Genomic DNA, 21,202 nt, shown 5'->3' with positions numbered 1-21,202 from the left:
GGGTCCAGGCGGCCCCGCCCGCTGCTGGCCCGGCCCCGGCTCCTCCTCCTGCGGGGACGGGAGGCGCGGGGCTGTCGGTCGGCGGCAGCGGACGCGGTGCGGGGAGATCATGGTGCCGCTGAGGGACTGCAAGGTGAGGGAGGGCAGGTGTGAGGCGGAGCGGGACGGCGAGGCGCTCCCGCCTGCCCGCCCGGCCCCGCCGCAGCCACCGAGCGCGGGGGCTGCGGCCGCTGTGCCCGCTGTGCCCGCGGCCCCTGCCGGGCGGCCGGGGGCGGCGGTGTCCTCCCCTAGGGGGTCCCGGGCCCGCCCCAGAGCCGGGCTGGGAGCGGGGCTGCTGGCGGGCGGTGGGTCTGTGTGCGGGAGGGGAGCGGAGCTGAGCTGAGCCGAGCCGGCCGAGGCTGACAGGAGAGCCAGCCCTGGGGTGGTGAGGCCTCTGTGGGAGCTCGTCTCCCATAGCCCCCCAGTGACCTTACGCTGAGGGTGGGTTTCAGGTGGGGTGAGGCTGCTGTTGGGATCTGAAAACGGGGTCGAGTCGCTGCACCCTTCCCTTCCAAGCAACCTCGTGTCTGAACTTCTCTGGGTGTTGCTCACAGCGCGGGCTGGTCCCACAGGTGCTCACCTGCCCTTTCTTTGAGCCTCAAAAGTGGGTCAGGCCTAAACTCTAAACCAGCTTTAAGTCCAAGGGTTCAAATTCTGTCTGCAGAAGTCAGCTACTGATAAGTAATTTGTGTGCTTTTTCTTCCTGATAAAGTTAACTCTCTCTGCCACTCATTTTCTTGTTGTTTTTTGTTTGATTAAGCAGGGAGAGGTAAAAACAGAAATCTTAAAGATCTTCTGAGTGTGTCATAGGTTTATGAACGCCAGAGCTCTGGAGAGCTGCCTCTTGAGTAACAGAGGATGTGCTAACAGCAGAGATTCCTCAGAGCCAGCTGGGATTCTAGGAAGAACAAAAATACAAATAGTTAGTCACCAGATTCCGTGACTAAACTCTCATCTTAAAGCAGGAGAAGGGGCAAGGCTTTGGCGTCATCCAGAAGAAGTTAGAAGAGCCAAGGCCATGGTGTTTTCCAAGAGGCATCATAGAGAATAGCCTCTTCTAGAGTTAGAGAGCAAGGTTGTGCGGAATTACTGTAACAGAACTCAAAGGCAGCCTCTATGGGAAGGGGAGGTGATAATTCTTTTGCAAACTCTCCAGGCTGATTTTTACCTACTCGCATGGATTTCTTCAGTCACAGTCTGATACCTGAGCACAGACAAGCACCAGGACATGAGTGTCCCAAACAGTCTGGGCAGGACCAGTTGTGTATGACCCAGAGGGCAAAGGGTGCTGGCTCTTCTGTGCTCCCAGAGACCCTTTGGTTCTTGGTTTACAACAACAGAATCGGTTTGGAGCAGATCTTTTGTGTCTCTTAGGAGTCAGCAGCTGTTATGGCGTGGTTCTTCCCTGCAGCCCATTGTCCTGGTGCACTAACAGGAAGAGTAGTGGCATGGGCAATATGCTGCAGCCTTGCTATCACCCTGATGTTGCCAGGAGTCTTGCAGTGAGGAGTGAATTATGTGGGCTGTAGCCTTAGCAGAGCAGAGGCTTTTTAGAGTGGATAGAAATAGCATGTACTTCAATTTGATCAGCAGTGTTCTTAGTGATGGATGCAGGGCTTTTTTTACTAACCCTAGTTCTGCTGTTTTTTCTGATGCTTATGCACAGATGTTTTCATTCCTATAAATCTTAGCATTAACAAATCATCTCAAAATGGGCTGATGTTTTCTACGTTTGTTGTGCAAAACGGGCAGTGGCAAAGACAGCTGCTTCAAATGGAGCCTGGTTTTGATGTCTGGTGATAAAAGTGGTTCCTGGCCTATTTTGCAGGGCACCTTGAAAGGTAGCATGTAAGTAGCAAGCCTAACCTTGCTACCCTCTTGAATTTTCTCTTTACGCTGTTTCTGGATATAGTATGGATTGCAAAGAAAATTTGTAGTTTTATATTCAGGTCTAGTCTTTCAGGCTTGTAATTTGAACACTCAAGTGCTTGAGCTGCTGGAATGTGAGCTTTTAATCCAATCACAGTGGGAAAGGTTTAGGATATATTAACAAAGATGTCTTTGCCAGGTTACTTAAAATTTTTGACAGTTGGGTCATTAGAACCAAGCTATACATTAAAGTGTAAAATGAGACGAGCTGAATTCTTGCAGCATCCACAAGGACTAATCCCCCATTAGGAGGAGTCTGAATTGGTTTGCCCCAGGTCTTTTTTTTTCATGTCTATCCTGTATGTTCTGTGTACTGGAATAAGGTTATACTGAAGTGGGTGGGGCAGCTCCTCAAATATGCGTGAGCTTAAACAGGAATGTATATGATGTGCTGAATGCAAGTCTGTGTTTGAGAAGCTTACAGTCTTAGAGGCAATGATGGGTGCAGTATACAATGCTGAATGGAAAGTGATTAGTAGAAATAAACCCAAACTTTATTGAAGGTATCTGAATAGGTTACCAAGGGGAGGTCCCCAGCTTGCGAGATGACAGGCTTTGTGGTTCTGTGGCCATCCTGTTTGGGGGGAAAAGGCCTGCAAGCAACTAGAAATTACATGCCTGTTTGCTGTAGACACCCACATGAGTTAAGTTGAGCATTTTGGAACAGGCATTGGATTTTTCATTTTGTTGCCTGAGTTACTTAAGAGAGCAGTCATGGAGACAACCACGAACTAGGGTGCTGTAGCTGCTGGAGTTTAATTTCACCACTGAGTAAACTGCACATTTTTTTTTCATTCTTCAGCAGCTAGCCAGTAGCACATCAGTCCGCATTACATAGCTTGTTAAGAAACTATGGCAGCCTGATTCTGTTTTGCATTTTAGCTTTATCAAATGCCCGTGTTCTTCCTTTTTCTAAGGCTTGCGTACAAACCTGCAGTCCAAATTCTTTGTTGGCTTAACTCCAGCAACTTGGTGGATTTGCTCTGCCAAGCTGTTTGGCGTGCAAGTTACTTAAGGTGTTGATTTCACTTATAAAAAAAAAGGCTTTATTTTACTATGTCTTTACTTCACATGAGGTATGTCTGCAGCAGATTCTAGGCAAAAGTTGAGTTGTAATGAACTAAAAATGGGTCTCTCATTATGAGATGCATAAGCCATCAAGATCTTCTATTACACTTTATAATTTTTTGTTTCTTTATTTCCACTGCTAACTCCAACTAATTGAGTCTTCAGATGTAACTACAACTCCAAAAAAAGTTTGTGTGTCTGCTCACATTGTCCTTCCAGTTTTTCATTTTTTTTAAAGAAAAACATAGTTAACGAAAATATCAGAGCACTGTCAATTTGAAAATCTGTTGGCATAGTCTGGAAAATGTGTGTGTAAAATGAGTGGATTTGTATTTTTTGTGCAGGCCTGGCAGGATGCTGGACTTGTCCTGTCCACAACTAGCAATGAAGCCTGTAAACTATTTGACGCTGTGCTGACCCAGGTATGTCCATAGAGTGTAAGAAAATGTGATTTGAAGGGACTCATGCATGAAGCAATCTTTGCTGGGGTTGATATTTAAATTTCTTATCAGCTGGGACAGCCTCACAGTCAGGAGTTCAACCATGAGCAGGCAGCTGAAAGCTCTTGAAGCAGAGGGCCATGCCAGATGCTGCAGCTGTGGGGAAAACCTCAGCCAGCGTCCTCATCCTCATTGACACCGAAGAATCAGCCAATTGCCATAAACCACATTGAAAACCACAGTTATTAGTTCTGCTAGTGGCCAAACTACCTTAAAGAAAACAGTTTTTCTGTTTTCCTACTATACTAACCCTGTCCGAATGCAAAGTTTGTCTTTTAGTCATTTGCCTTACTTCCTTTTGAATTGTAAAGCCTGGGAGAATGAAAAGAAGCCCAGTATTATCAGGGTTTCCTTGACTCTCTGCCTCTCTTACAGTACGCAACGTGGACCAATAATGAGAGCCTTGGAGGTATTGAGGGAAGTCTATCGAAGTTAAAAGCTGCAGATCCAAATTTTAGTAAGTATAACCTTTAATTAGGATGGGAAGTGCTGGATGATACCTGGTGTCTTGGTGTTTAACTTAGTTTGTTTATGCAAGTGGGAAGTGGTGGGTTATAGAATTCTGTAAAACTTTTTCAGAGTCTAGAGCAGGCTGGGATGGGTTTGTGTGTTTTGTGTGTTGTTTGTTTCTTTTGTTGTTGTTGTTTTGTTTTGTTTTGTTTTCCAAGTCTTTGTAAATGGCTATCATGAAAAGCCTACAAAAACTTTAGGCTTACAAACTTCCCAGACCCCTGTGAGTACAAGTCAGTCTGGTTTAAAACAAACAAACAACTCCCCCTCTTGTTTATGTAGAGATGAATTACCTGCAATGCTGTACAGCTCAAGTTGTAATGTGCTATTTTTCGTAGCAATGGGACATGTCATTGCTAATGGTTTGGAGCTGATTGGCACTGGAAGTTCAGTGCGGCTCAACAAAGAGCTTGACAGCGCGATGAGAACAATGATGACGCTTTCAAAATCACAGCCACTGACTGAGCGGGAGAAGCTTCATGTATCAGCGCTGAACATGTTTGCCAGTGGGTAAGTCCACTGTCATCCCATTTAGAGGACTGTGGAGAATTTTAGCCACCACAAGTGGAAGAGACAATATTAGTGTTGCCTGACATGAGGTGACATGTAGCAAAGGATCAAGGTGAGATGTCAGTGGTTCTTCTTGAATTTCTCTCTCCAAACTGTAAGCACCATGACTAGTTAGTGAGCAGCACCGTAGGAGAGGAAATGCTTTCTTGCCACCGCTTCAAATCATTAAGCACTCCATGTTTCAGGCCTGTCATAGATCCATCAGTGGAATATACGGTTTAGAACTAGGAAATTAAATATCTAACTACAGTAACGTCCAATATAACACAGATTTGGATCCACATAAGCAAAGACAAACAGACTTTTCTTCTCTCTTTTGTCTCCCTGTGTCAAAAACTATTTCCCTTGCAAAACAATGAGATAGCAGGGTGTTGGAAGTGCTGTGGAGGCTTGCTGTTCCATTCAATATGATCAATTTATGTGCACTGCAGAAAGTATGGGCGAATGCTTCACTTTCATTATTTGTTTGTCAAACGAAAAGGTGAGCATGGATTTACCTCAGGTAATTCTTAGCAAGGGTGAAGAGGAAGCTGCTGATGCCCTGTTACTATGTGTTTAATTCCCACTAGAGGAGAGGGAAGGTGTCTTTGCGCATGTGAAGTTAGATTAATTATGGTAGGTCTCTGTAAAAACTCTTCAACCCTGTAGGAAAATCTTTCTGGTTTAAGCTTGTTTGATTTTCCTTGTGTGTTACAGTGACTTGTTGTAACCCAAGGACATTTCTTTCAAAAGATTTCCCAGAAGGTGCTCAGTGAAGATAATGCCATTATTACTTCTAAAAAGACTAAGAAATTCCTTCAAAGAAAAAAAAATGTAATTTGATGTTGAATTTTCTCTTTTCAGAATAGTATGTTTAGAACTAACAGCAGAGGCAGGTGTGTGTGCCTTCTCTCAGCAATCAAAATATTTTTTTCTTTCTAGACAGCTTCCAAAAGCTTGTGACCTGTGGGAACAGATTCTGCAGAGCCACCCAACTGACCTGCTAGCCCTCAAGTTTTCCCATGACACTTACTTCTACCTGGGATATCAAACACAGATGCGAGATTCTGTTGCCCGGGTTTATCCCTTCTGGACGCCTGATGTTCCGCTAAGCAGGTGGGTCATGCTTCAATTTGAAAATCACTCTTTATCTGGTGTGCACGTACTTTGCGGTTTTTAAGTTCAGACACATCTGAATTATTACAGGATCTGTTGGAAACAGACATGTAGACAAAATCAAGGGCTTAGAAGTGAATCGAACTTGACCACAGCTAGAACATCTCTCTCATATCCCTGTTGACACTGTTGTTGAGGTTTTTTTTTCTTAAGTGAGCTGGTGCTCAGTTAGTAAATTTTGCTGTCAATTATAGCATATGGCATGTAACACACAGGATAAAATAGTGTCTTCACTGAGGACTGTGGCAAAACTCCTTTGGGCTTTTAGGGGTCCAGTTTTTAACTTGAAGCTTACGTTGTGGGTGATAGAGCACATCAGTCGAAAGAAGAAAGGAGTTGTAACTTGGAATACCAAAGTGTCATTCTGAAATAAAACTTCGGGATATAACAGCTGGTGCAGCAAAGACTGACAGGAAGGTAGAATTTAAAAATTTTTTTTAGTTCAGTCCTGAAAGTTTTGGTTTCCCAAAGTGTCTACTGACAAGTTAATAGTTAATAAAAACTAACTTGGGAAATTTTTTAAAATTCTTTGTGAGACCTGTTAAATTATTGGAAAGCTTTTAACTTTATGTAAAAATTAACATTCAATTATAAGTCAAGACATACATTTAACATTTAGAGATAGATGAACAGATGATCCATGGGCAACCATAACTTTCCGAACATTTTATGCATGTTGCTGTACATCAATACACTGTACCTCCATATTCAGGACAATCTTGTCTCCTTTTTTTCTTTCACAAACAGTGCGGGAAACACAGACTGAATGTTAACATAATAGTGATGCTGAGTGACCCCACAATCTCGTGGCACAGAGGGCAGTGTCAGGAGTCTCATTTTTCCAGCTGCGTTACCTCAACTCAGAAAAATCTAAACCCCTTAGTTCTTTTGAACTACAATATGCTGGTTTCATTTGTTGGGGAAGTGGGACAACTTAGCAGTTCTGATTGCTTTCTTATAAACTTTTCTAGACACAATGCTACAAAAGTGCAAGTCGTTGTCCACTTAATTGTAAAGCCACAGGAAACACCCATATGCCAAGCATTTATTGGAGTATAAAAACCTGGCAAGTACCCCTTGTCCTCAAACTTATAGGCAGGTAGAGTTACATGTGAATTGGTACCCCGGCAAAAAAAGAAATCAACTTTTATTCATCTCAGTGTATGAAATACATCAGTTGCAACATACCCCACACATTTTAGTAGCTCATTTGCCTTAGGAATTTAAAACCAAACCCCAACAGGTATTTTGAAAAGCAGAAATGTGTTCTATGGTGTTTTGCAATCTACACATCTGCAAATACAATAGGAGTTAAATATTTCTTAAAATGACTGCATCAAGTATGTGTGTAAGAGCAGATAACATCCCTAATTTTCCTTTACATTTGGCCTTTATGGTGTAATGGGGATGCTTTACAACCAGTTTTAAAGGGGCACTTCACACGAAAGTCTGGATAAAGTGCAGAGGGCTGCACTCATGTGTTGCCTTTGAGACACTCAGGTAAATTTGGTGACAGCACTGTCTTGCTTCCAGCCTTCTAATTCTGCATCTTGCAGCTGTTATTCAGATCAGCAGATTGTTCTGTGCAACTCTTCATTCCAGCTTATCCAAAGATGTAAATATCAGTTCCCAAAACACTGGTGATATACACCTTTTTTCTGTTTCCCATGCTGGTGTCTCTGGGCCTCTCATTTCCTCTGAGAACTAGCTAGTTGTTCTGTATTCTGCAAGCTTGAACCTTCTTTGTAACTTGCATCGTAAGGACTGATTTGAGTTAAATGCTATTTCTAGTATGTTTTTCAGTCCTAGATTAAATCTAGTCCTAAATGGATGACATGCTGTTTTTTCCCCTTTTGCTTAGCTATGTGAAGGGCTACTACTCGTTTGGACTCATGGAAACAAACTTTTTTGATCGTGCTGAGAAGCTTGCCCGTGAGGTAAACTGCCTGCTATAGATGCTAAAAGGTTTTAGAATTCTTAAACATGGTCCCCATCTCTGGGTGGTGGTTTGTGCAAATGCCATGAACTGACTCTCTCTATCATCCCAGTTGTTGGTAGAAGTAGCAGAGATAAAGCTCAGCATGAAAATGCTCAGAATTTCGTAACAGACTATTGATAACTGTTCCTTAGAAAGATTCCCATATCTATGCCATACCAGGGCAGTTTCAATTTGACTGTATTCCCTTATGGGCATGCCTTGTCAGGTGGTGTCAGAACACCCCTATAAAATCCATATATTATCCCATCTGCTGTTTCCCCTATGTATAATTGACTGTTTACTCTTACTAAAGGATGTTGGATTGGTTTGATGTAATCTGCTCTTGACAATCCATCCTGTTTGAGTTCCCCCTCCCCTTTTTCCCAAACGCTTGTTCCTGGATTATTGAACAATTAACTGAACGATGTTCCTGGGGATCAGTATTAGCTGACCTATTTCCTTTTGATGAAGAGAGTAATTATACCTGCTTTCTCCAGTCCTTAGGGTTATCCCTGTCCTCCAGGAGTCTCAGATACATTTAATCTCTCATAGGTGTTTTTGCCAAACTTCTGTTATATCAAATTGCTGAAAGTGACAATAAAGACTAAATGGTAACATTTAACATTTACTAGGTTAATGACTAACCTTGCAAAATGCCTAAAACCTAGTGGGACTTGTTGGAGCAAGAAAGAGGAATTTGCTGAATACTCAGAGCTGGCCATGTCCTTGAAGGAGAAATTATTACCTGCAAGGCACCACATCACAGAATATATTGTGTCTGTGGATGCAATTCTTTCATGGCTGATATTGATGCATGTCCGTGAAATAAAGTGTCATTTGATAATCTTCATCAAAACCTGCATTTTAATGTGCTTTGCCAGTGTTCATCTCTGTGCAGTAGAAGCTGGGAAGTGAAGTCAACCAAAGAACATTTTATTTCTTTTCTGTTCAAGTCAAACTTCCTGGCTGTGGTTAGTTGGAATGGTACAGGGGTGTACTTAACATGCAGCAAGTAAAAAGTCTCTTGCTGCTTTATCAGCAGTGGTAAGTATTTAGCTGGGAGAAAAGGAGGCTGAGGGGAGACCTTATCGCTGTCTACAACTCCCTGAAAGGAGGTTGTAGCATGGAGGGTGTTGGTCTCTTCTCCCAAGTAGCAAGGGATAGGACAAGAGGAAATGGCCTCAAGTTGCGCCAGGGTAGGTTTAGATTTGATATTAGGAAAAAATTCTTCCTGGAAAGTGTTGTCAGGCATTGGAACAGGCTGCCCAGAGAAGTGGTGGAGTCACCATCCCTGGAGGTGTTTAAAAAGCATTTAGACAAGGTTGTTAGGGACGTGGTTTAGTGCTAGAGTTAGGTTATGGTTGGACTCGATGATCCTGAGGGTCTCTTCCAACTGAAATGATTCTACGATTCTGTTGTTATTTGCAAGTTTGTAAGCTTCATCATGTTTTCCCTTTTTTCACTCCTAGGCTTTGGCTATAAATCAGACAGATGCATGGTCTGTTCACACCATAGCTCACATAAATGAAATGAAAGCAGAGGTGAATAAAGGGTTAGATTTTATGAAGGAAACGGAAAACAACTGGAAGGTAAACATTTTTGTAGCGTCTCTGAAAAAGCTCCTTCTAAGTCGTCTTTATCTATTTCAGCCAAGTGCTTGATTCCTCTGCATGCAATTCCTTCCTATCTGCAGATGTTACAAGCAATGCAAAGTTTACATATTTTAAAAAACCGTGCTGTTACTATCCATGGTACTTTTGAAGCAAGTGGCAGGAAAAAATGGCATATTATTAGGGACATGTACTGTGGACCACTTTAATTCATCGTTACTATGACTGCTGAGATTACGAAAATAGCAAACATGTCAGTAGGCCAGGATTCACACAGTCTGTCCTTGCACGCTGCCTTACTTCAGCTAGGAATGTTGTAATACATACTGCTTTTCAGCGTGTGGTTTGTATGTGCACATGTAGTTTCTTTTTCCTGGTGGACCTGACTAGATATTTCACATCTCTTGAAGGCATGGCCACTGTGGACAAGTGAAACATCAGATGTGAAAATTGTGGTTTATTGTGTGTTTATAAAAGAAAAGTGACCGTTGATGTTTTCACAAGCTTTTTGCTTAGACTGAGATGAGCCCTGAGAGTCAGTTGAGGAACCTGGCTAAATCTCTTCACAGGGATCTAAGATGAGGTGTGAAATGACACAGTCAAATCAAATGTTTTAGAAGACTCATAAAATATTTGCTTGCTTCTGGATGGGGAAGGATTTTTAAAAGTCAGCTGTGAAAAGAAATGATGCTTTTGTCTCTTTTGTAATGTACCGAAGCTACTTTATATATTCAACATATTTGAGTATCTCTCAGAGTATTGAACAGGTTAATTTGTCTGTCATATAGTCCTTCGCTGTAAGTGAAGCTTAATTTTTATTTGTGTTGGACAGCATGTGTTTTCCCGATGATTAAGTATTTTATATTCAGAGCATGAGGCTCTGAGGTTTGAATTTGTTGAATCAGGAAGAGTCTATTTTAGAGTCATCTGAGCTGACCATTCCAGCTCACCCAAAGAGCAGGGTGGGATAATGAGACTAGAAGGACCATTTATTTTGCACTTTTTTGTTTTTTTTTAAAGTTAAGCATTCATATACTGAGCTTGGAAGTGCAGGCAGAAGAGCCTTGGTCAAGATTCAGAAAGCATTTTGTCCTTTAATATATTAGTTTTAATGAAACTGATGCAGGGGACTGACAGTTTGAGTGACACCTTAAAAAACCCTAATCAGTGACTTCTGGTTTGATTTTTGAACTTCATTTCTTAAAATAGTTTCATGCCTCTATCATTTATGCTCTTTATTAAAAAAAAAAAGTATATGATTTGTAAGCAGAATTGTCTAATGTACCTTCATGCCTGACCCAGTATAGTTAGGATTGTAACAGCTGGCATTGTCATAATGATAATGTGTATAATCACTCCTTTTGTGCAATACTTTTCATCTTAAACATCACAAATACAGAGCATTAAACTGTAAGCACATGAAAAAAGCAAGTCTTTCTAAGGGCTTTAACAAAGTTGCTTGTATTCAGTTTGGTGATTTGAAATTTTTATTTTCCTTTAATGACCAGGATCATCTATCTGTACTGCCACAGTATTCAGGCTCCTTCTGTTGCCTTTACTTCATCTTCCTCCTTCCCAATGAAAGGGCAAATATTTTGTACAGGTTTTCTTTACAGAGTACTTTCTTTGTTCCTCTACTCCAAAAAAATTCAGATGCCATTATTTTAATGCATATTTCAGCATAAAATCAAAAGGGGCAAATTATCTTACCAGTGGGGAACCCCTCTGCCAGTTCCATTTATTATTAAATGGCAATGGTTTTCCTCCTGAGATGTTGTGGTGAGTTCCCATGGCCTACTTTTATTTCTTTATCTTAGTTACCTACAATTTAATCTCATTTAATCCCATGTTCTTGTTTGTATGACTTTTGGAATGGTAGTATGATATGAAACTTGATATTATCAGATTTGTGCTCAGGTTTGGTTTGTGGTTTAATATTAAACAAGGAAAGATTACTAGAATGTTTACCTTTGCAGCGGAAAACTCTGTCATTCACTGGGAACCTTTGTGCTTCCTGAAAGTAGGTGTTACAGTTGCCACCATGAAAATGAAGATGCTTTTTCCACTTTTGAGAACATTAAGTGTAACTACAGCACTTAGAGAGAAGGGGAGGAAAGAGACGAGCCTTTCTGCTATTATAATTTCCACCACAGGATTGTGGAATTATATTCCTGCTTGTCTATTCACAGTGCACTCACGAAAATGAACTGCAATGACGTCTCGAAGAGCAGGCTGGGGAACACTATTTGAAGTTCTTGTGGCAGCTGAAAAGGACAGTGCAAAGCTGGCACAGTCCAGCCAATATTCATCTCATCCGGTGAACTTACAATGTGTTTGGTATCTGGTGCAACTTCTGTAGTAAAACAGATATTTAAGACGTGATTCCTCCCTGTCTGAGATGAGTGTCTAGACGGGTGGGATGACTGGTGCTCACAAGGTGGGCATCTCTCTCCACCACCTATCCAGGTTACTTTGGACGAGACACCTAAATTTTAGATGAGACAAATCTTACTCTTGTTATAGATGTGGGTTTTTTTCCTAAGAAAAACAAAATGCTGCAGAGGGATGAATTCTGAGGCATCCAAGTGAAATTCTTCTCTGGAAAATGATGTGGGGAAAACCCTGTTTTTGAGGTTCTCTCTGAATAGCTGCAAGGACAAATGTATCAAAGGAGAAGTTATCCTGGCCAGCTGATTTAAATTTCTTGTCTCTTCTGTCTCATGAACTACTCAGTTTTGCTGAAGAACGAAACAGAAATCTGAGTAGATACATTTAAATGGGAAGTTGTTTTGTAAATAATATTTTATCTTTTTTCTTTTCTCCTTTTTTTTTTTTTTTTTTTTTTTTTTCCCCAGAACAGTGATATGCTTGCTTGCCACAATTACTGGCACTGGGCTTTATACTTCATTGAAAAGGTATGGGATACTTTCATGTAGGTGTTTTATGGTCCAGATAGGTCATTCGTCTAATGCTATTTAAAAAGCAGACCCAACATTTGTAGGGGGTTTTTTCAGCTATTGAAAGGGATGTTTTTATAAAATAGCACAATGCCATTTTTACAAGCTAGTCCTATATTACAGTTCTTTTGAGAAGTTTTAATTACATTGGTCAAAGTTCCAGGATCTTTGTTAGAATGTTGAAAAATTGCTGGGAGATTATTGAAAGTTTGAAGATTGAATAGTCTCACTAATTAAACTTGGCACAGTTATTTGATAGAAAGATGAACTTGGATCTCTAATTTTCAGACAAAAAATAGAAAAAACTCTCTTCGAATTCAATACTAATTTGATGGCCTAAAAATTTGCTGACTATAAGAAAGGGGCAGTAAGCTCTAAATTTTGTTGACAATGTTATTCATTATTAACATTACTAATTGATATTATTGAAACCCTTTTAAAATTGTTGCAATTTTACCCAACCTGTCAGGTTGCAATGTGGAATTTTCTTGGATTTAATAATGTTTAGCACTCGCAGGGTTCAGTTCAATAGGGAGACAAATGTGATATCCTTGCGAAGGCAGCGTACTTTGGTCAGGAAACAGGGTAACTTGCTTGTGTTCAGTATTGTTAATATAGGAGGAGTGTAATTCTTGATAGCTTGTTTATTGGGCCACCTTCTAGCTATTCAGCTTCTTTGTAGCCTGCTTAAAATTATTTTTCTTCCTACTCTCGTGCATACACCACGGGATGCACTAATTTTTGCAAAAACCCCTGAAAGGAACATTAGAATGAGAGATAATACCTTGTCTTTCTCCATTATTGGTACCTGTTATTAAATGAAACCTAGACATGCTGATTATTTTGCCTAGTAAATCCTAGTTTATCTTACACTCCATTCTTTCTTTTGATACCTCAGGGTTTCTTTGACTTGGTTTGTTTTGATCAATCATGAGGCAGTTGTGTAGTAATAATATCACGACATCTATACATTTTATGTATGTCTTTGATTACTACCAGTCACTTTTGTTTACCGTAAATGAGTGTTAGTCATGCAGTCCTTGTTTGCTTTTACAGGGTGACTATGAGGCTGCTTTGACAATTTATGACAATCATGTGAGTAGAGGCCTTTTTTCCTTTACCAAGAACGTGCTTAAGACCATGAGATGCGCTTTCTTCTTTTTGTATGAGATTGAAACCTATCACAGTGTGCCATAAATGTATATATTATATTTATGTCTGTTGTTACAGTTTTTTAGGGAAACTGTTTCTTGACAGTTTGGGGTAAAAAGCCCAGAAGTCTCACGTGTTACATGGTTCAAGTCCATGTTTCTTATTCATGCTTTTTAAAAGGATGTAAAATAATTTTCCTATAATGTCAAGTTACCTTTAAAAGAATTGACTTTACATGTTAGGTGCTAAGTCAACAGAAGCATGTCTTGTCATTCCTAGTTAATTCATTATAGTTCTTTACTGTCTGGATTTCAAAACAATCTTTGTAAATAAGCAATATCAAATTAGATAGGATAGCATATATTTGTAAGGCTTATAAAAATAATGTAAGCATTAAGAAAGCTGCTGGGCAGACTCCTACCTACTAAACTTGGCAAAATGAAGTATTATTTATGGCACTATTTTGGAAAAAATAAAATACCTCGGTGACTCTCCATACTTACTGAGTTTAACTTCATAACAGGGAAAACAATGCAAATTAAGCAATACAAGTGTTTGTCATTGCAAATTGCTGTATTCAGGAAAGATGCAATCAGGGCTATTGCAAAAGAGGTATTTTTTAATGAATAGAAAGATAAAATTAGTTTTTGTGAGAATAAGTTTGATTATTTGAATAAGTTCCCACTAGCAGATCAGTTGGGCAGCTTCTGAATACCTGTGATTGCAGATTTCTCCCCGGTGTCTGTCAAGTGGAAGCATGCTGGATATAGTAGATAACTCTTCAATGCTGTACAGGCTTCATCTGGAAGGTAGGACATACACCTGCCATTCTTTTTTTAAAACAGTTTTCTTTGTCCCTCCTCACTTCCCCTGCATTGCATGTTGGAGAAATATTTAAATATACTTACAGAGCAAGCTTGGTCAGTGTTACAGAAGAAATCTTCTGTTACAGAAGAAAATTCTGCTCTTGAGAAAAGCCTCAATGAGAAATTCATAATAATGTTCGTACCCTTTATTCTTCCCAAGAGCTTTTGTTTTTTCCATGCCAGTATGGTATTTCATTCAGCTCAGGCTATTGTGGGTCACGTATTTATTTTTTGACAAACTGACTTCTTTTGTCCCTGGAGATCTGAGGCTGAACAATCAAGTACATGAGCCTCTAAAAAGCTGTAGAGCTTCCTTGAAGTAAATTCCAAGTTAGATAGTTAACTTCCTATTTTGCTACTGATTGAAATAGCTAGTACATGTATATTAGCCTCTGGTCTTTGTGTACTCTTCTAACTCAGTGGCATTTCTCCTTAACTTTTTAAGCTAGTGCTTATACACTAGAGTTCATGGGGGAGACACGCAAACAGATGAACATTATTTTCACAGTATTCTGCTAAAACACTAATGATGCATTGGGTTTGTTTATGAAATCCATGTTATCACTGTATAATTTGATTGCTACAGACGATTCATTATGAACATCATCTCCAAGAAGACATGAGCAATCTCATAATAAAGACAGAACCTCACATAATGCAATCTGGAATATTGATGATAAATTACTGACAGTCAATAACTCTTTGCCCAAATACAGAAGGCTGCAGCTGAGCATCACTGTGTAAAGTTTGCCCATTCAGGGACAGTTTCCTTGAGTTCAGCAGGAATGCTGTTTATGCTGGGTGACTGGAAGTTAATAGAATAGAATAGTTTTGTTTGGAAGAGACCCTCAGGATCATCGAGTCCAACCATAACTTAACCAAACTCTAGCACTAAACCATGTCCCTAAGAACCTCATCTACACATCTTTTAAATGCCTCCAGGGATGGTGACTCCATGACTTCTCTAGGCAGCCTGTTCCAAGGCCTGACAACCCTTTCTGTGAAGAATTTTTTCCTAATATCCAATCTAAACACCCCCTGGTGCAACTTGAGGCCATTTCCTCTTGTCCTATCGCTTGCTACTTGGGAGAAGAGACCAACACCCTCCATGCTACAACCTCCTTTCAGGGAGTTGTAGACAGCGATAAGATCTCCCCTCAGCCTACTTTTCTCCAGGCTAAACAGCCCCAGTTCCCTCACCGCTCCTCATAGGTCTTGTGTTCCAAGTATATTGCAAAGTCACACTTTTGCATGTGGTGTTTTTATTGAGAAAAATATTTTTTACCCTTAGGTGTAAAGCTTGGAGACAGGTGGAACAATGTTCTCAAGCTTACAAAGCAGCACTCCAAAGATCACGTTCTTCTGTTCAATGATGTACATGTCTTGATGTCCTCACTTGGAGCCAAAGACCACAAAACTACTGATGAGCTTTTGACAACTCTTCAGGAACTTGCCAAGTAAGCAAGTGAATTAAAGTGTTGGATTCAATAAATATTTTGTCCTCTGAACTTCAGGGTGATAATGTCTCTGGCTTGCTGAAGTACTACAATGTACTCTGCTCTGGGATGTGTCTGGTTTAAGCAGGCCAATCTCCAGTTAGGAGATCCCTATAATTATTTGTTCATTGAGTTAATGTCTAGAGGAGTTTCTAATCTTGTTAAGCAGAAATCTCTTATGTTTGAGGTCATGGACACTGACTGAACAGTTGCTGTATATTTGCTTTCAATAGGTTCCCACTGACCTATGTTACATACAATGAATCAAGTATTTTACCTGTATATTAGTAAGGGCATTCTACAATATCTGTCAGCTATCTGTAGTGGTTCTTTTTTGCTCTGGTTTAAAAGGTTCTTTAATAAAAAAGCATTAGTTCTATGATATATTCTAATAGATACCGTTTGATGTATTGTGAAGTAGTTCTACAGGAAACTGGATTTCATGTGCTGCTAAAGTAATAATAGGCAATATTTTTCTTTCAAATTAAATTATTTGAAAAACTTGAATGTTTAAGTATTTAATCTAAATAATATGTTTTTCATGTTCTCTTATGTATTAAATAACTGTAATTTGCCTTTATTTTTTGGTGGGATTGATATATAGATGCTTTAAATGCAATTTCTGTCCCTTTTCCCAGTTTTTCCTCTGTTTCAGCATTGATTGCTTCCCTTGCCTTAAGGAAGGAGAACTTGAAACTGTCACTATTTGTTCCTGACTATAATACCCATCAATCAAAGATAATAAAAAATAAATGTAATTTTAAAGAATTTTCAAAAACAAGTAGCTCTCACATCAAACCTAAATCAAGTCTGATTTGACTAAAGTAGGAAATGCCGAATATCTTGTATATAAATGTATGTAAGCACATATAAAGTATATAAAGCTGCACATGCACACCACTTCAGGGAAGCTTTAATGAACATATGCTACTTATCCTTTCACCTAGTGCTTCCTTTTGCCTTTTGTAGTAATACGGCTGTACTTTTCTAGCTGTAGTTTGTAGCTTAATTTTATTATTTGAAAGAACAGTGAGATGAGGGGATTATATTAATGAATGGATTAATGGATTCATTTATATGTATCACAAATATGTAATAGCTAAATGATACCTAAGATGCCTTTTGCATGTGTTAAAAAAGAAGTCGTAAAACTTTGGCACAAATAGGAGTCATTCTTGGCTTTTCATTAATATTTTTCCTCGGTCTTTGCAATTTAAAGTTGACAAGAACTTTTTTTTTTTTGGTAAGTTTTCCATGGCATTCTCTGGTGGTTGTCACATGCTTATTTTCCTGGATGGAAATGTTAGTTAATGCAGGGGTTGTGTTGTTCTTCACAAATCAATACTTCAGATCAGTTGCAAGAGAAAGTGAAAAAAAAAAAAAAAATCAGTCTGTGCATTTTATCAGAGAACTGGAACAAATGTTGAAATGAAGAATTGTTTCATCATTTTCATCGTTAACTATCTCAAACTACTTACTTAAAATGCACATCTGTTGTGCCCTTCTAACTTTCCAGGATGCCATATTTTGTTTAAGGAATGGTAAACACATAGGGCACCACTGCACACTTAAAAATCAACGTTGGTCTAGTGGAAGAAATGGGAATTTTGCAATACTGACTCAAGAAGGAAAGTGCAGAGCGTGCTCTTTGTTTGGTACATTTAACATACCTGTGTGGGACTGAGACTCCAAACTGTGTTGCAAGCATGCAAAACAGAAGCCAGTGGCTCAGGTTCCTCAATATTAAGGATTTAACTGGAAAATTTACAGAAAAATGTATTCTAAACAACTGATGGAATTTATAGTATTGAACTGCACACTGTATTATCAGGAATAATTTGTATTGCGTGGGCTAGAAAGGCCTCCTCTCCTCGTATTGCCAGCCAACTTTTTGGCACAGAAATGGCACTACATCCAAGACCTGATCGCTGTCAGCTGCTTCTGTAGCAGAGGGAAAACACAATTCCACATTGTCCCATGCAGGTATTGCCTACAGAGCAAAGAGCTACAGTGCATTTACTTGTATTTTTAATTTTTTTTTTAAATATTGGCAGGGATGTCTGCTAAAATGTATTCTTCTGCAGGCATATTGGCATGCTGTATTCCTCTTGCACTCTTTGATGAGTTAGGATACAAGCACTGAAAAAGAAAGAATTAAAAAAAAAAAGGAACTTAAGAGCTAACTAAAATCCCTTGTTTGTGGGCCTAAAACCAGTCTGTGATGGTTAGGATAAGACAGCAGACTTTGAGAGCTGTCATTGGGAATACAGTTTATATTACAAAGAGGGTGAGGCATGGTGCTGTCTGGTGAGCTGTTTTGCAAGATTTTGCCTGATTATTTGGAGCTGTTTGCTAGGGACTGTTTCCCAGTTTTGGCAGAGATGAGGACAGTTAAAGAACTGGCATTAGGATGTTGTGGTGAGATCATCAGAAGAGAAACTTGCACGTTTATCTCACTTTTTCTAGCCAAAACTGTTTATTGCGAAGGCGGGAGGGGTTGGGCTTGTGCATTTTGTGGATCTATTCAGAATGAAAACTGACTGATGAGTAACAAAAAGAAGAAAGTAACGTGACCACATAAAAAGATATTATGTCAGAGTACCTGAAACATCAGGCTTATGTATAGAAAAAAAAAAATCCTGTCTGCAGGCAGTGACAGACTGGTAGTGAAACATGCATATTTCTAATTTCACTTATGGGAGTTAACCACTTTCTTGTTCTACAGAGAACCTGGTGAAGACCATCAGCTTTCCCTGGCTCCTAGTTTGGGGTTACCACTGTGCCAGGCTTTTGTGGAGTTTGAAAATGGAAATTGCGATAAAGCTGTGGACCTGCTGTACCCAATCCGTTATCAAGTGATCCAAATAGGAGGCAGTAATGCTCAGGTAAAGGAGATCAATAAAAGACTTATTGGTCGAACGTAATCTTCTTTCAGTAGCCTCCATTAAGTGCTTGGATTATTAACAACACTTCATTCTTAGAAAGTGAAAAGGCAAACTGTGCTTGTGACTGAATCCTGTTTGCAAACACTTATTAGCAGCATTAGTTATTTAATTTTTCTTGTGGCGATGTTTCCTCCCTCGGTGGTTTTAATAATTTGCTAAACAAGACATTGTGATCAGCAATACTTTAAAAGTTACTTATTACTTTCTATTCTTGCTGACTTCTTTTTCCAGAGAGATGTTTTCAGCCAGTTGTTGATTCATGCTGCTTTAAATTCTAAATCACAAGCCAAACAAAACCTTGCAAGGTGAGCATTTTTTCAGATAAATATTTGTGGTAGTAGTACTGTTACTAAAGAAAGAAGTAGCAAGCATACTCAGACCACTAAATTAAGGCTAAAATTATGCATTTGTGTCCAAGGGCAGTTGATTTGCAAATGGTTCTGTCCTAAAATTTGGCCTCCTGCCTGTTGATCAGTGTACTTAATGCACTGCTGAAAATCAAATTTGTCCTAATGATGACATCTGCTATATTGAGAAAAAAGATTTACAGAGCCTCATATGTGAGCTTGCCTTAGTACAGATCACAAGAACCTTGTTTGGTAGAAATTATAGTTGTTGCTTATTCACCCATATTGAGTTCCATTGAAATGTATTGACTGGGTCTTCCTGTGCACTTAAAAGAACGGATCCTCGGGACGATATGAAGCCTTGCCTGTTCCCTTCCTGAGGTGTCTTTGAAATATATAAAAATTAGATAAAGTACCAGAATTATTCTTCTGTGCACTCTGGGTGCTCATTTTCAGTCTCTGAAAAGAACGCTGTTCTGCCTAAATTTACTGCCAAGGCCAAATAAGGGAAGCCTGCAGACATGAACATGTCTTTAGGTATGGTTTTCCTCCTCTTACAAGGATACTGCTGGTGATCTTAGGGGAAAACCAGTGTTGTACTCATGACCTTCCTCCTGTTCTCTCCTTCCTCTCCTCCTTTCTCAGGTGCCTCCTAAGAGAACGTGATGAGATGAGACCAAATTCACCAATGACAGAGCGGCTCATTAGGAAGGCAGCAGCTGTCCATTCAGTGGCATAAGTCTTCCCTCAGTGCTTTGGCTGAAATAGCAATAAGCTTACCAATCAAAACCTGGGTGCGGGGAGTGGAAGGTGATGTGCTGTAAACCGTGCTAGAGATTCAAAGAATCGCAGACTGATTGGGGTTGGAAGGGATCTCTGGAGATCATCTAGTCCAACCCACCTGCAGGTTCACCCAGAGCAGATCGCACAGGAATGTGTCCAGGCGGGTTTTGAATGTCTGCAGTGTAGAAGACTCCACAACCTCTCTGGGCAGCCTGTTCCAGTGCTCTGGCACCCTCAGAGTAAAGAAGTTTCTCCTCATATTCAGATGGAACCTCTTGTGCTTCAGTCTGTACCCGTTGCCCCTCATTGTACTGTTGGGCAACACTGAAAAGAGTCTGGTCACAGTAGGTAAGAGTACTCTATGAATCAGAGATCTGACAATGATTTCCTTAAAAAAAAAAAAATTATACAGCTGCTGCATTTCAGGAAGTAGTATCTTAAAAGATGCCACAAAGAAAGAAAACCTGCTGATACTGCACAGCTTTCTGAAGCATTCTGGGAGACTCCTTTTCTGGTGTATTTTACCTGAAAGTTCCCTCTGGGCCTGATAATAGTACAGTAACTGTGCCTGGATTTCAGTCATTCATAGCTGGCTGTGTGCTGCCCTGGGAGTTCCTGTGCAGAGGATTGGGGAGTGGAGGTGCCGTTCTGCCACTTTTCTTCCCCCAGCTCTCACTTGAGTTAAAAATAGTTCATTTTTAAATCGGTGATAATTTGTGAAACCAGATTAGGGTATTTCAGTCCTTGCTGCTGCCTTTTGAATCCTGCAGACGACTAGAGTTGCCTATTCTTCAGCTTGATGACTGATTCATCTGTCCAGCCATGGCTGTGATTGGCTTACTTTGTGCTAAAGTTATACTAGATATTTGCTGTTGTTTTTAATCAGTGCATTTCAGGCAATGGCTGGACGGATACCTTTTTCCTCAAGCAATATAACAAATCTTATGCGGGAACAAAAGCCTGAGAACCCTGCTGGCTCTTCATGGTTATGTAGCTTATGTGACCCATTGCTACACAAATTTAAGGTTGACAGTTGTAGTACTTTTGATATAATGTGATTTAGAATTTTGTCTGCTTTACATCAATAAATTCAAAGATTTGCTCAGTTGAGAGCATGCATATGACTTCTTTGCATTTATGGATGAAGCTTTTAAATGGCTTATTCAGCTTAATGTCAGGAACCTGTAAGAGTGTGCGTCCTGTAACCATTCTGTCTTGCTTCACCACCCTATGCTGAATTGTTTTCAGTTACTATTATGGAAAAGAATTGACAAGCAGGTGGCTGAGTCAGAAGAAC

At 39.9% G+C, this 21,202-nt stretch overlaps 1 protein-coding gene across 1 annotated transcript; it reads left to right on the top strand.

The window, feature by feature from the left end:
- The first annotated feature begins 62 nt into the window (after positions 1-62).
- On the top strand, positions 63-20,957 carry TTC38 (tetratricopeptide repeat domain 38). The gene is made up of 14 exons (XM_065640785.1): positions 63-133; positions 3,381-3,458; positions 3,912-3,993; positions 4,385-4,556; positions 5,538-5,711; positions 7,633-7,708; positions 9,219-9,338; positions 12,215-12,274; positions 13,373-13,411; positions 14,196-14,277; positions 15,626-15,791; positions 18,556-18,715; positions 19,007-19,080; positions 19,768-20,957. The coding sequence occupies exons 1-14, from the start codon at positions 110-112 to the stop codon at positions 19,859-19,861; spliced, it is 1,401 nt and encodes a 466-aa protein (XP_065496857.1). The 5' UTR covers positions 63-109; the 3' UTR covers positions 19,862-20,957.
- Positions 20,958-21,202: the final 245 nt, after the last annotated feature.

Source organism: Caloenas nicobarica, chromosome 1 (genome assembly GCF_036013445.1).
Source record: "Caloenas nicobarica isolate bCalNic1 chromosome 1, bCalNic1.hap1, whole genome shotgun sequence".
Lineage (NCBI taxonomy): Eukaryota > Metazoa > Chordata > Aves > Columbiformes > Columbidae > Caloenas > Caloenas nicobarica.
The sequence above is the reverse complement of the archived record's forward strand: the minus strand, read 5'-3'. Positions and strand labels throughout refer to the sequence as shown.

What these genes read in the sequence shown, in the direction of transcription:
- TTC38 (XM_065640785.1), top strand. Translation starts at nt 110, where the DNA reads ATGGTGCCGCTGAGGGACTGCAAG. An exon ending in CTGAGAAGCTTGCCCGTGAG is followed by an intron (nt 7,709 to 9,218) that starts GTAAACTGCCTG and finishes TTTCACTCCTAG; the next exon opens with GCTTTGGCTATAAATCAGAC. An exon ending in TAGGAGGCAGTAATGCTCAG is followed by an intron (nt 18,716 to 19,006) that starts GTAAAGGAGATC and finishes TTCTTTTTCCAG; the next exon opens with AGAGATGTTTTCAGCCAGTT.